At 39.3% G+C, this 15,525-nt stretch overlaps 1 protein-coding gene across 13 annotated transcripts in view; it reads left to right on the forward strand.

Annotated features, from left to right (window-relative positions):
• The window catches only part of TENM3 (teneurin transmembrane protein 3), a 2,757,765-nt gene that overhangs the window by 2,641,256 nt on the left and 100,984 nt on the right, over nt 1-15,525 (forward strand). For all 13 annotated transcript variants that reach the window (XM_060406900.1, XM_042241437.1, XM_042241441.1 and 10 more), the window contains one exon: nt 2,138-2,323. In XM_060406900.1, the coding sequence (XP_060262883.1) occupies nt 2,138-2,323 (186 nt within the window). The remainder of the gene's footprint in view (nt 1-2,137; nt 2,324-15,525) is intronic.

The following is a 15,525-nucleotide window of genomic DNA, read 5'->3' on the forward strand; positions in this document are numbered from 1 at the left end:
TTCTCAATATAGAGAGTTGACTAATAAACACAATATACTTCTTTGGGAGAAAGCAGTTAAGCACAGAACAAAACTTTATTCAACTTTACTATTAGCTGCCGAAAGACAGAAAGCTTACTTAGAATTGTTAGTAAAGATCTCAAATACACATAGGGCTATCCTGTGAAAACATCTGGATTCATGGGTCTCCAATTAGTTTGCATATTGCACAGTTCTCATTGAAAGTTTAGGAAAACACCTTTATTAGTCTACATTCGTGACTTAAAAGCAGTAGCATTTCACATTTCTAACCTATTGAATTCTAAAGCAGAGCACTATCAGCTGCCTGTATTGTTGCTGTGGAAATGACCTTCAGAGATCTAAATTCAATAGAATAGGTTTTACACCTGAAGAAACATTTGGTTAAGCTGCTAAAAGAGAAGAAATGAATTATTTCCATCAGAAAGTTTATAGGTTTGAAAGCAACAGAGCTCTCCTCTCTCTTCAGCAGCAGTTTGTCCATTAATTAGCCCTTCAATTCCACTTCAATTAAATTAACTCTAATTAATAAGTTCATTACAAAGATTGACGCACCTTGCTCAAAGCAAGTGTGCTAAACGCTGATAAACACCTTCACCCTAATGAAAAATTGATTAGATTGAATAAAAAAGGGAACCTCAGAAAGAAACCTCGCTCTTCTGAAGCTCAGGTGACGTTCTGTTCCTCTGAAGTTAATCAAAACATCTTGGATCCTTTAATCAAAAATTTAATTCAAAGGAGTTGGAAAATGTGGCGTGAAAAACCACATACCACTCTCCTCCAGCTCATAGCCCTGACTGTTGTTTATAAGAAGTGTTCACCACTGTCAGAGCCTGGATCAAGTTTTTAAAAATTCTGCAGCCCTGTGAAGTCCACTGTCTGAGAAATATTATTTGGCCAATGACTGGGGAACTGTGGGATCATGCATGTCACTACCTAAACTGGGACTGGATATTTTTCATTTTGAAATTCAGCTAGTCCATTTCCTGTTTGTTAGAAATGATCTAAGGTTTTTATTCATTATGTTTATTATTGAAAGAAAACCAAAACTAAACAATAGTCTTCCAATCTTAAGAAAAAAAATAGTTCATTTTATTTAACTTTATATGTAAAAAGTAAAAAACAAAATACCTTCAGAGTTCTGTCTGCCTGTCTGTCTCTCTCTCTCTTAACTGGATCTCATCAAAAAAAACTTTTAAGAAAACTTTTTTAAGAAAAAACTTATGTCAGATGCCTGAATTCTGTTTTAATGACCTAACTTCTTGTTACCATTTATAAAGTCCTTTGGTGACTCCTGCTCTTTTCAGTAATTCTAGTAATTGGAAAACCTTGCTTTTCAAATGTTAGAGTTCATAGTGATATATATTATTAAACTGCTTTTCTATTATTGTTTTGCTCAGCAACTTCTGTCAGCAGTACAAATATACTGTCTAGGAAAAAAAAAAAACAATTTATTTTATTTAACCAGTTTGTTTGTGTGTCAGACCCAAGCTAATATGCATACTATAATAGATTCTTTTTTTTTTACTTTTTTAAATAACAAATTCTTTCTAATGAAAGTTTCTAAATATTTAAAAAATGTAAACTATAAGATTTAAAATAACTCCTTTTCAATTTTTGCTACCCAGGTGAAACCCAACTCCTGTTAAATACTGACATACACAGACACAGAATATTTCATAAATTTTATATCAGTTTGATGTATATGTACATGTGTTCCTGGCTGCCCAAAACATCCTCTGAGAAACATACAAGTGTGTGTGCATATATTTTCTTCTCATTATGAATCCTGTGTTCTGTTTTGTTAGTAGTGTGTGTGTACCCAAATATATAAATATAGGACATTGTTTATAGCATAATTATCATGTGCATTTTATGCCCGATACGGCAGAATGTAAAATTTTAAAAAGTAAAACTACGTTTATCATTCTTAGCCGCCGATACTGAAATTGACTTAGTAGGTCAAACGACTTACTAGGTAAATACTTTCGTGCTTAGGGTCAAGGATTTTGCTTTTCCCTGTCACAGGTTAGAGTTGAAGACGAAGCACTGCTTGTTAACTCCCCTTCTCCCTCCCCTCTACTCCTCTCTTGACCTGCTTCCTCTGTTTTACATCTAGAAATCTGTTCCGTGGACTGTGGCTCACATGGTGTTTGCATGGGGGGGTCCTGTCGCTGTGAAGAAGGCTGGACGGGCCCAGCGTGCAATCAGAGAGCCTGCCACCCGCGCTGTGCCGAGCATGGGACCTGCAAGGACGGCAAGTGTGAATGCAGCCAGGGCTGGAACGGAGAGCACTGCACCATCGGTAGGCCCGCCCCCTGCCTGGCCCCGCCCCTGCCCTGGCCCCGCCCCTTGTCCCGAGTATCCCTAACAGAGCTCACAAGGTGCTGCGTTTCACCTTGGAAAAACTCTTCTAGTTATTGATAATTTTGTTCTTCTCCTTCTTCCAAAGGAATAACTTCATTTTAAAATAAGGTCCTCATTTTCCAATTGCAGTCCAGTTCTTTTTATTTTTCTAATTCTTTAAAATTCTTATTGGAGTATAATTGCTTTACAGTCTTGTGTTAGTCTCTGCTGTACCGAGAAGTGAATTTGTTATGTTCCAGTTCTTCTTAAAACTGCTGTATCAAGTATGAAGTATAAGGATATTTTATTCATTTTGGGGGGGATGGCCACCAAAATTGACTCGTATGAGGAGGATTTCATTTCTTATAAACCAACTCTCATTGAATATTCCTTTTGTGTGTTACATATTGCCACCGTGGAACAGCAGTATTTTTTACTTGAAAGAAAGATTCCCAGTATCTAGCCTTTTGGACTGCTATAGATTCCAGAATCACACATCTTAGGACTTGTTCATCTATTTGAGTCTCTAAAAAGGAAGTTTGAGTTTTTATAACTTTATTTTGTAGTACTGTGAAAAAATAGAGCAAAATGCACCATTCTAGTTTTTCTTAGATTTATATGCTTCACACTTCTTAAAATATGATGAAATTCTGACACATGTGTTGGTTAAATAAGACAATCAAATAGGTGTTTAAGATCAAAATGTTAGTATGTAAGTACTATTTAGCCTGGATACAAAAGTATCCAGAATACATATACTGGTTCCATATTTTCAGGGTGTTCAGTGCCTTTGCCTTTACTATTTTAGTCACTGAAAGTAAAACATTTATTTAAAGAAAATGCAACAGAGTTAAGTAATACATTTCTGCCTCACTTCAGTGAAAGTGTACAATATTAATTATAAATGACATGATCCTACAAAAATTTTGTCATTTGAGAAATGGTGTTTCTCTGAAGATCAGGCCTTTGTGGTAACTCTTATCTATGAACATCCTTGCAGGGTCACCTGTTAAAGGTGAGCTACTGCCAACAACTGGGGAGCCTGTAGTCTTATTGGGGTAAACTGCCAACATACACGTGCAGGACCCTTGCAGAGAGCTCACCCCTAACATCTTCCCTCATGAGGCTCTGCCCTCCTCTACTCTTTAAGGGAGGCTCCACAGGGAAGGGGTCGCCTGTTGCTCACGCGAGCCCCACTTGTGAGCTACAGCAAGGCAGAAAATAGTTGACAACCACGATATGCATCTTTTCTGAGGATGTACAAGAGACAGTGTGGTATCCCTGTGATCAGGCAGCTCCCTGCCCCATTCCCAGAATGGATGCACACTAGAAGCAGGGCAGGAAGAGTGTGCTTCTAATCCTACTCCATTGTATTTTTTGACCCCACCACCCCCATCATAAGTGAATTGAATCTAGCTAGAAGGGAAATGTTATATACTGGACTATTTGTATCCTGGGAAGTGCAACCAACACATGTATATATAGCTTGGACTATGAGAAAGTGTACTGTAGAGTTATCCATGGGCAGTTTTAACTTGTCAACCAACAGCCACCAAACAAATCATTCTCTGGGTATCCTTACTGACATTGGTAATATTACAGGGTTAGTTTCCGACAGAGGACCTGTCTTAAACAACTTTCCCTGCGTCTGGGAAGAAAGGGGACTTTTGTTAGTAGCAGGTCTTTTTGTTATAATTTAACGTGTCTTGCAGTGGTTAACAATTTCACTTTCTATTGTTTCATTTTATTTTGTTGCTTTTATGCTCTATATGAGTGACAGTGTAGAAGAAAAGGACCTGCTTCATTTAAAAATAAATCTTTGAAATGAACCTTTTAAAAGATGTAGAGAACCTTTAAATCATTGTTTTACTCTTTTGTACTCTCAGAAGTAGTTATTCCAAATTTTTGCATACAAATATCCAATTGCTTTTCCGTGTCTACTTCCTACCTTGTGTATATGTCCAGAGTGAAGTCTCAGGGGTCCTTTAAAAGGAGGCCTTTGTGAGCCACTGATTAAACAGCCCAGGAAACTACAGTATGTTTTCTCATTCAGAAGAGTTACTGTTCTGTTCATTTCCTCTCAATTTCAACACTTAGGCGTCTGGCTGAAAGGAGCTTTCACTTTATGAAAGAAGACTCATAAATCAGCGAGATTTTTTTTTTTTACTTTCTCCGTATTATGTGCCATCTCATTGAATACAAACAGGGAGGTTAATTGAAAGAGAGATGGAGGAGAAATTAAACAGTTAGAAGCAAACAAAAGTTCCCAGTAGAAAGCAAAGAATATTCTTCATTAGTCATCTTACTGTCTTCATAAACTCTTCATGCTTCCATGAAACCATAGGCATTTTGAGAGTAAAATAGGTTATGAATTTAGAGTATTCACAGGACACCCAACTACCTGAAGGGATTGATGGCATTCTGATATTTTTATTCGTGTGCTCACACTTTGCCCTCGTTACGAATCATGTATTCAGCAAATTCATCCCCAGGTTTGCTGTCCCAAGTCCTTCTCCTTTCTTGGGTTAGACTTCGATGAGTGATGTATCCAGATTTTAAAAAATGAAACAAAGAGAAATCTCCTTTTAGAAATACTGTGATTAAAATGAATATATCTCCCTTCCTCCCCTCAAAACCTTTTAAGATTGTTGGACCCTTTCATAAACTAAGAGTCATATGACTGAATCACATCAAGGAAGCACCAGCAATGATTACTGGCATAGTTTGCTACTAATAACACTGGTAGAGATGCTCATACTGTGAGAGTACTGTGAGGGTACTACCATACTGTGTTCCTTTGTAAGCAAACACTCCATAATTGGTCAAAAGATTATCATACTCATGTTTCTATCTTTGTTTTCCATAAGATTGGAAAGATAACTATTTAGAGGATACAGTAATTAGTCTAAAAATATTAAATATAACTACATGGTCTATAAGTAATAGTTGACAGAATTAGAATATTATTACAGATTAGAATATTATTATAACTATAACTATATTATAACTACATTATTATTTCTATATGACAAAACTTAAACAATTCTGTAGTTTGAGAATTGAGATGGATCAAAGTCAGATCTGTGAACTGGAAGATACTTGGCCTAACTCAGTAGGCTTACTATTTGTAATATATTTAATTGGAACCAGAATCTGTGACCATGCAGAGGCTCTCTCTTTTCTTCTTGCTCAGGAAAGAGAGGCTAGTTACCCGACTGGCCTGTGGCTGGAGTGAATGGGAGGTAGAAACAGCACAAATACCAGGACAGCCTCTACTGAACAGATGTTTGGAGGCAGAATCCATAAAAGTGTCACACTAGCTAACTATCTTGGTCAACGATAAATCCTAAGTCCCGAATTTTAAGTATTATTAACCTGTACTTTCCCCCAAGAAATATTCTTTTCAGCAATGGCTGAAAGAAATTTGCCCCTAGAGCCATCCATTTGTATCTGAGAGCATTGGAGACTGTAGATGAGGCTGCGACCTGAAGGGTGGGGAGGAGGGAGATTGAATGATGGAGCTGATCCAGCGGAGGGTTGTTAGAAAGGTAAGGAAGGCTCAGATCTCTGTGTGGCAAATCCCCTACTGGATGCTGATTTCCCCACAGACACAAATGGAGGAAATGGGCTTAAATTGCTTAAAAAGTTATTAGACTTAATGAAGGTTGGAAACTTATTTAAATCCTAGAACAAGATTCCAAGCAAATTTCTGAATCTCCATTCCAATAAGCATTAACAATATCATAATTATTTAGGTATGAAACTTTGGGCATTTTGGTTTTCATCTGTTTGTTAGAGAGAGGAGTGTTTTAGGAGAGAAGTGTTTTTTAATTTCTTTGTAGTCTCTTGAACAGTATCCCACTGGGGGCTCGTGATATTCGAGAATGTATTGATAATTTCTGCTTAATTTGAAAAATTGCTAGTTTTAAGCATGGGGTTCCTCAATTTCATTTAACTTCCATTTTCATTTTTCTTGTGGCATTTGTGTGCCTCAGTTACATTTCATTTGTTAATTTATGCATTTTTATCCATTAAGCAATTATTGATCAGCTCATCTGTGATAATTGAATACTATTTCTTAATGAAAGTCAGTGTAATATAATAAGAAAAGGCATGGGCTTTGAAATTTTAAAAAAGATGTTTCCCAACCAATCCTGTGATTTATTCACTGATTTAACTGTTCTTAGCCTCCATTGGGTTTTGGTTTTTTTTGTTTTTTTGCAAATGTGAAGTGGTTATAATGGTCCTATTATATGAGATTTTGAAGCAGAGTGTCTGATGTTTAAGAGCTTTTGGAATTTGAATCTTTGCTACGTCATTTGCTTGCTCTGTGACTTTGGGCAAATCATTTAACTTCCCTGAGTATGTTTTCACCATAAATTTTATTTATCTCATAGGGTTGTTGGATCCTATGAAATACCAGAATGTAAATCACTTATTAAAGTGCCTAGCAATGTTTACCAAATTAGAGTTTTTTATTTCATTGTTAAGTATAAATAAGTCAAAGTATAACGCAGACAACATTTTGAGTGCTAAAATTGTTTTAAAAAGATAAAACAAATGGCTATCCAGCAAATTTACTCTAGTGAGTTAATATAATTTCCATTTCATTATTATAAAGAGTGACCTAGTCTCAAACTGGATATGGCTTAAGAAGTTAATATGTTTGGGATGGGAGTTGAGGAGGTGTTGCTCTTTAAAATCACAGTGATGAAAGACGGAGTCTAATGTGATATTTTTCTTCTAGTTATGTCTCAAACACAGAGCTGTTTATTGAGCTACATTGATTTTCATGTACTTTCAGGCAATGCAAATGGATATTTGGCCTAGGGGAAATCCTAATTCCTTTAAGCTACAAAAGACTGGCTATTTGTTTTTATTCTAATTCTTTAGCACATTGGTAAACAAGATCGTTAATGATCACAAAGACATGCTTTGTTTGTTCAGACAAAACCTAGTCTTAGTAGAGTACTCAGCACACCTCTAATAAATACCACAGTGCTCTGGGCTTAGGGGTGCTGGAGATTAGAAATTGAAAATGCAATATACACAGCTGGGGAGTTATCTGTTAAACAGTAAGGGGGTAAAAGAAAGAGCGGAACTGTGCCATGTATGGGCATGGCTTAGGCTTGATATTCTAATTCTCACCTCAGGATAACAGTGAAAGAATAGTGTTTTAGTTGTTAAATTAAAACGTTTAGGTGACAAATTTGAAAACAAAATGACCTCGCTGATATATACTTCACTGAGATGACAAAATCAATATTCTCTGTGGCCTTTGTGAACTCTCCCAAATTAAGAATCACATTCATAATGGTATGAAATATGGAAATTCTAAAACTATCTTTTTATATTTTAAACTCTGTGATTTCTCCCTTAACAAGTGGTTGTAAGGACCACATTACACCAGCAAATGACTGCTCTGAGACCAGGCTTCACGTCCATCAGCATCATGTTAAGAAAGGGGTCTCTGATGGGGCCACTGACATACTTGTTGTGAAGCTGGTGAAGCTCAGGCATCAGGGCCCCTCGCTTGCATGGGCCCCTTCTAGGATCTTACAAGGGGACCGTGGATTTGGATGGTCACATGTTGCAGATCAGTTAGGACTTTGGTCTCTTTCCACTCCCAACTTCTCCATCACACTTTTCCGTTGCATTGGAGTGGCTGTGGGCACTTTGAGGATTCAGCTAAGGAGAATCTGAGCCTCAGTTCAGTTCAGTCACTCAGTCGTGTCCGACTCTTTGCAACCCCATGAATCGCAGCACACCAGGCCTCCCTGTCCATCACCATCTCCCTAGTTTCCATTTAATTGGGTATTCTTCTGAGACATGAAGTCATCGCCATCTGTGATTCTTAGTGCTAGCCATTGGGAATATTCCTCCCACCCACTGACTCACCTAGGGACATCAGAGTAACAGAGTCAAAGGTTAAAGGAAGAAACGAATTTGTCCTGTGGAACCCCGAACTACAGCCCCGAAAATAGGTGTTGTTTAGTCGCTCAGTTGTGTCTGACTCTTTGCAACCCCATGGAATGTAGCCAGGCTCCTCTGTCCATGGGATTTCCCAGACAAGAATACTGGGGTTACTTCCTTCTGTAGGGGATCTTCCTGACCCAAGGACTGAGGCCTAGTCTCGTGCACTGGAAGGAGGATTCTTTACCACTGAGCCACCTGGGAAGCCCGGGAAAATAAGTAGCGGAGCAGAAATAAGGTTTGAAATGTATGGAAACCAGAGCTCATCTATAAGAGCTCCTTCCTGTCACCAGATATGTTACAAAACGGCCATCGAAACAGAAGTTTTCTCTTGTCAGCAGCAGGTTTGATGGAGGAACTTACACAGCTATAAACTTCCCTAATTCTCACTTTCAATGATTGCTTTTTGTTTTTTTGTTTTGTTTTGTTTTGTTTTGGCGGTGCAGCATTCCAGATCTTGGTTCCCAACCTGTGCTCCTGCAGTGGAAGCATGGTATTCCAAGCACTGGACTGCCGCGAGAGTCCTTACTGATGATGTCTTTTTTGAGGAATTGACCAGGATGCTTGTATTTTTAAAGCAGGAACCTATAGCATGCTGGTTCCAAGAACGACCTCTCCCTGCAGTTTGCAGCACCCTGACGGGATATGTCGTGTAGGGTGGAGGTGGACCATCAGGGCAGGTGTGGAGTTGAGGGGAGGAGATTCCCCTTGGTTGGTAGTAAAAATCCAGATAGGCTAGACAGTGTCCCATGGAATGTGCAGAAAAGGAGACCTTAAGTTTCTTCCTGCGCTGCAGTCTCAGTGACTCTTAAGTAATTTCATGTGACTGAGAGCCTGGCAGTTCCTAAGAAAACCCTGGAAAGCCTCCTTCACAACTCACTGAGAATCACCCATGTCCTGAAAACCAGGCTGGTTTTTTAGATGTCTGTTTCTTCCTTTGAGATAACAGTCGCATCCACTGGGGGCCTCTCGCTATTATTTTCTTTCTCTGAGTCTGATTTATTCAGTTAACGGTTTTATATACAGTGCTTGATCCTCTGTAATCCCCTCAGAACTGTTTTTTTTTTTTTTTTGTTTTTTTTTTTTTTGGTTAATGAGGTCGCTTAATCTCTCTTCTGAAAAATGCAAAACTAGTTTCTCGGACCTTTCTGAATAATGGAGGCCCCATTTTGCTAAGTTGTCAACCCTCTCTCTACGTGGTTTCAGTATTCACATCACAGGGATTGTGTTTGTCTCACTAGTCAGTGTCACCGTGTTCCGTTTATTTTCATTTTTTGTGAAGAAGTGCTTGGATAATCAGAGACGTTGTTGAAGATCATGGTCACTCGCTGTCCATTTTGAAGTTTTAATTCAACTCTCCTCTAAGTGCTTTTTCTCCTCACTGTATGAGTTGTTATTTTCTATCAGTCTGTTTTTATGTGTCTGTACCAATGTCAGCCTCAAAGGATGTGAATGAAGCCAGGGTTCCATTTAACTGAAGCCAGCATTGCCAGCGATGGCAGATCTGCACTTAAAGCTAAATTAGTCATCTCACTCACTGTTCAGTAACCTTTGCGGAAGAGAGGAATGAACCAACAAAAAAAGTTCACCGTCTTAAATTTGAAATTTTAGTGTGTGTGCATATATGCTCAGTCACTTCAGGCGTGTCCAACTCTTTGCAACCCAGTGGACTGTAGCCCACCAGGCTCCTCTGTCCATGGAATTCTCCAGGCAGGAATACTGGAGAGGATTGCCAGACCCTCCTCCAGGGATCTTCCTGACCCATGGATTGAACCCACATCTCCTTCACTGCAGATTCTTTACCCACTGAACCACCTGGGAAGCCCTGTGCTTCCATCATACATGAGGCATAAGGTTGTATGTCTAGATTTTTTAATCGCTCTGAATCTCTAATAACTTTGACAATCTGTAGCTTCTAAAGCTTCAGAGTGGTTTTTAGTGTTGACTCTTCTTCTTGGCCTTTTGGCTAAGATCAAGTGGTGGCTCAGATGGAAAGCATCTGTCTATGATGTGGGAGACCTGGGTTCGATCCCTGGGTCGGGAAGTTTCCTGGAGAAGGAAACGGCAACCCACTCCTGTACTCTTGCCTAGAAAATCCCATGGACGGAGGAGCCTGGTGTCCATGGGGTTGCAAAGAGTTGGACACGATTGAGCAACTTCACTTTCTTTTTTCTGGGAACTGCTTTGCAACCTTAACTTTGAGCACCCTTAACATGTTAACCCCAACTCCTTAATTTGCTAACTCCCTTAACTTGTCAATCTGCCTGCACAAGTAGTATCGAGTCTCAAGACCATCGGGAGAATTACACTCTCAAATCAGACAAATGCTGGGGAAAGTCTGGATTAGAATCTTCACAGAACTTTGCTCCTGATTTGCTGGGTGACCATCAGTAAAATCCACAGTCCCCAGAGCCATCATGATAAATGCTCATTCATTGTTGTGACGATTTATCTCCCCCAGCATCAGTTTATGTACCCCTAAGAATAGGAGTAAATGTACCTAACCACCCTTTGCTCTGTTGTTCAGTCACCCAGTCGTGTCGGAGTATTTGTGATCCCGTGGACTGCAGCATGCCAGGCTTCCCTGTCCTTCACTATCTCCCAGAGTTTACTCTAACTCATGTCCATTGAGTCAGTGATGCTATCCAACCATCTCAGCCTCTGTCGTCCCCTTCTGCTCCTGTCTTCAGTCTTTCCCAGCATCAGGGTCTTTTCCAGTGAGTCAGCTCTTCACATCAGTGGCTAAAGTAGTACACCTTCAGCTTCAGCATTAGTCTTTCCAGTGAATATTCAGGACTGATTTCCTTTAGGATTGACTGGTTTGATCTCCTTCCTGTCCAAGGGACTCTGAAGAGTCTTCTCCAAAACCACAGTTTGAAAGCATCAATTCTTCAGCACTCAGCTTTCTTTATGGTCCAGCTCTCACATCTGTGCATGACTACCGGAAAAACCACAGTTTGACTAGACGGACTTTGGTCGGCAAATTAGTGTCTTTACTTTTTAATACACTGTCTAGACTCATCAAAACTTTTCTTCCAAAGAGCAAGCATCTTTGAATTTCATGGCTGCAGCCACCATCCGCAGTGATTTTGGAACCCAAGAAAATAAAGTCTGTCACTGTTTCCATTTTTTCCTCATCTATTTGCCATGAAATGATGGGACCAATGCCATGATCTGAGTTTTTTGAATGTTGAGCTTTAAGCCAGCTTTCTCACTCTCCTCTTTCACTTTCATCAAGAAGCTCCTTAGTCCCCCATCACTTTCTGCCGTTATGGTGGTGTCATCTGCATTTCTGAGGTTATTGATATTTCTCCCGGCAATTTTAATTCCAGCTTGAGCTTCATTCAGCCCTGCATTTCTTATGATGTACTCTGCATATAAGTTAAATAAGCAGGGTGACAATATATAGCTTTGTTGTTCTCCTTTTCCAGTTTGGAATCAGTCCACTGTTCCATGTCTGGTCCTGTTACTTCTTGACCTGCATACAAGTTTCTCAGGAGGTGGATAAGGTGGTCTGGTATTCCCATCTCTTGAAGAATTTTCCACAGTTTGTTATGATAACACACTCAGAGGCTTTAACATAGTCAATGAAACAGAAGTAGATGTTTTTCTGAAATTCTTTGCTTTTTCTATGATACAACAGACGTTGGCAATTTGATCTCTGGTTCCTCTGCCTTTTCTAAATCCAGCTTGTACATCCGGAAGTTGTACAGACAGAAGTTTATGTACTGTTGAAGCCTAGATTGAAGGATTTTGAGCATTATCTTGCTAGCGTGTGAAATGAGTACCATTGTCCAGCAGTTTGAGCATTCTTTGGCATTGCCCTTCTTTGGGATTGGAATAAAAACTGACCTTTTCCAGTCCTGTGACCACTGCTGAGTTTTCCAAATTTGCTGGCATATTGATTGTAGCATTTTAACAGCATCATCTTTTAGGATTCGAAATAGCACGTCTGGGATTCCATCCCCTCCACCAGCTGTGTTCATAGTGATGCTTCCTGAGGCCCACTTGATCTCACACCCTTCACACCCTTTGCTGTGACCCTCAGGTATCTGAGTTCCTCTGGTCTCTGTCTGGGACTTCCCAGGTGGCTCAGCTGTAAATGGTCCGCCTGCCAAGGTAGGAGATGCTGGTTCGCTCCCTCGTTCGAGAAGATCCCCTGGAGGAGGAAATGGCAACCCACTGCAGTATTCTTGCCTGGAGGGTCCCATGGACAGAGGAGCCTGGCGGGCTGCAGTCCACGGGGTCGCAGAGAGTCGGACTCGGCCGAGCGGCTGCGCATGCGCTCCTCTGTCCGGTCCTTCTTGCTGTGTTTGCCCTGAGCAGCCTGAAGCTGAGACTCTGCTCACACGGCAGCAGTGCTGCTCAGGTGTAAACCCCAGTGACAGTGGCCTCATTTGGGGAAATGTCGCGTGTGTTTCTATACTTCAGCAAAGGGGCATTTTTAGGACTTCTCAAAGTCAGCTCTGAATGTAGATACTTCTGGTTAAGTGTATCTGGATTTAACATAGATCTTTCCATTTAGATGATTTACACGTAGCCTATAAGGATGAGAGTTTTGAGTTCTTTAGAAGAAATATGCTTGACATTCTTTAGAGTCGACTGTATGATAAAGAATTCTGTCCTGTGGTGGTTATTTGTACACAAATTTTCCTCCAGTCTGTTTCCTGTGGTGTAGCTTGAGTCCCAAGAGCTGCTATAAATTAACCTTACTCCTACTCAGCTTACTGTGAGGCCCTCTGGCTTTAGAGGTACTGTGTGTTTGGGGAAAAAAAAAAATGGAGGGTTAAATCCATTGTTCTTTTTCTCTAATAAGAGCAGTAGAAGAAAATAGTGGTTATTTGTACTATATTGTGATCATTTAGGTGTCATTGAAATATACCTGACAGACCTTGAAATACACTTGGACAAACCAGTTCCCTCCTTTCTTACCATTTTGTGTTTATCCCCACTATGAACGTAGAGGTTTTCCAGCTAGCTTTTTTAAGTCTCTCAAAATAAGTTATTGTGTAAGTGCTCTGTGTCTTAGGGAACCAATTTATAAATTATAACTTTTAATCGCAAAGATGTTTAATCTGTTCATTTGAATTAAAATGTTGTATGCTATAGTTTTAAAAGTTTATGAAAAGATAGGGTATCAGGATAAAAACCACTTAAGTAGCACATCAAATGTATATCATAATGTTTTATTATGCCATTGTGTTCCTTCACTAATATACTAAAGCATCTTTTTTAGTTTGGAATACTACGTCAATTTGCATCTCTTAAAAATCATCTAATACCTTAATTTCCACCACATCTAGTGGAGAGGAAGTTTGAAAGCACCATTGACTGGATATACCCTTTAACCAGAAATAAAGATGAAAGATGCTCCTTTAAAGTCTTCATCAGAAGCTTTTATTGAGAAGTTCAGTTCCAAGGCATTTGGGAGTGAAACCAAGGGCAAAATAATATATTATCAGTTGATATTTTCATAGTATTAGTGAGGAAGAGAAAGATTACAAGAGAGCCAGATTATGAATATGTCACTGTCTTCGGTAAACTGAAGACAGATAATCATAGACCACCAGTCACCTAATGAAGTGTTTGTGTAAATTTTAAGTAATTCTCATTATCTACAAAGATCCTATTGCCTTAAAACAAAAAATCAGAACTTAGCATTTAGTGTCATGTAAGGGTGGAAACATTAAGCCCACAATTTTAAGGGACATGACTATTTCTTCCTGCAGTGATACCTCAGTGTCCTTTGAATGGTGGAATTTCTCTCTGTCATTTCTTGAATGTGACAAATTGAAAATAGCCTCTTTTCATCTTGAAACCATTCCTTTTCCACCTACCTGGTTTTCAAATGCAAGTTCAGTTACGGTGTTAGTCGGTGCAAAAGCCGTGGCCTTTCTCCCTTTTCATATTTAACGTATTATTTTCACAGATTACCGTGTGACTTGAGCCAATTTTTTTCTATTGCTCCTCTTCATGATGGGTTCATTGACCCTCTCTTCTTTGAGTACTCTTTAGTGGTGCTGGAAAACAGCTGCCTGAAATATGGCTATTATTTCTGGGATTTAACAGACATGTGCCTTGGATAAATTAAGGAGCAGTTCAGAGGAGGTCTATAAATATGAATACTTTGCCAGCTGCTTTTCCATTAAACGCTGTTGGTTGAATGAAATTAGTAAATAATTATGTTGGTGGGGAATCTGTTATATCCAAATGGAATATAATGTCTTCCTTTAACAACAGAGCTTAATTTTTTTCCTATACACCAAATTAGTTTTTAGGGTAATCTCCATTGCAAATGGGCCGATTTGCATTAAAACTATGCCTCCTTGTTCTGATTTGTCAACACCTCTTTTTTTAAAAAGTCTGTAACATTAAGCATGGGTGGGTAAGACCATCTGCTTCTGGAGCTTGCCTGTAGCTCCATGACTTAACACACGAGACAGGTTACAGCTGTTTAATTGTTATGAAGCTGAATGATTATCGTTCTATCCAAAATTAATATTTATATATGTATGCACAGAAAGCATGCGGTTAAACATAAGTGATCTAATTGTGAATTAATGGCGTTAGGTATTCATTAATTAGTCCCCACATGAACAATGAAGTGTAAAATAATGCTTTTCACATACACTTCCGCTCTTGGCTTTTAAGATGAGTCCCCAGTAGTGATTATTATGCATGCGAGAAACCCACTCCAAATACATTGGCATATGCAGGGGAAAAAACTCACCATACATTTAAAAAAAAAAAAAACCATCATAAAAAGCAAAGAGAAAACTCTCCACGTGGTTACTGCACATACCCTGACTTTCCTGCCGCCAAAAGCTTCATTCTCTGATCTGTGATCAGTGTAGGTTCAAGCCACATAGTAAAAGTCTAGATGGGCCATTTCAATTGGGTGTACCAGCATAGCACCCATGATGACAACCACAAGCTCCTGGGAACCCTTTTCTCAGCCAAGTGACAGTGAATTTCCTCCTGTTTGTAGGAATGGTGATACACAAACTCAGATCATTCTGTTTCAAAAGTTAGCAATGTATATTCTGTCAGGCCTGCTCAGTACATCCCATAATGAAGAACAGAATGAAAATTTTTCAGCCAAATTGTAGTCTGGGGATTGTGATACGCATGTAAAATAGAATATCTAGATGTCTTACTTCCCAAGTAGCTACTGTAAAAGTGACTTGC

The sequence above is a fragment of the Ovis aries genome, chromosome 26, assembly GCF_016772045.2.
Source record: "Ovis aries strain OAR_USU_Benz2616 breed Rambouillet chromosome 26, ARS-UI_Ramb_v3.0, whole genome shotgun sequence".
Taxonomy (NCBI): domain Eukaryota; kingdom Metazoa; phylum Chordata; class Mammalia; order Artiodactyla; family Bovidae; genus Ovis; species Ovis aries.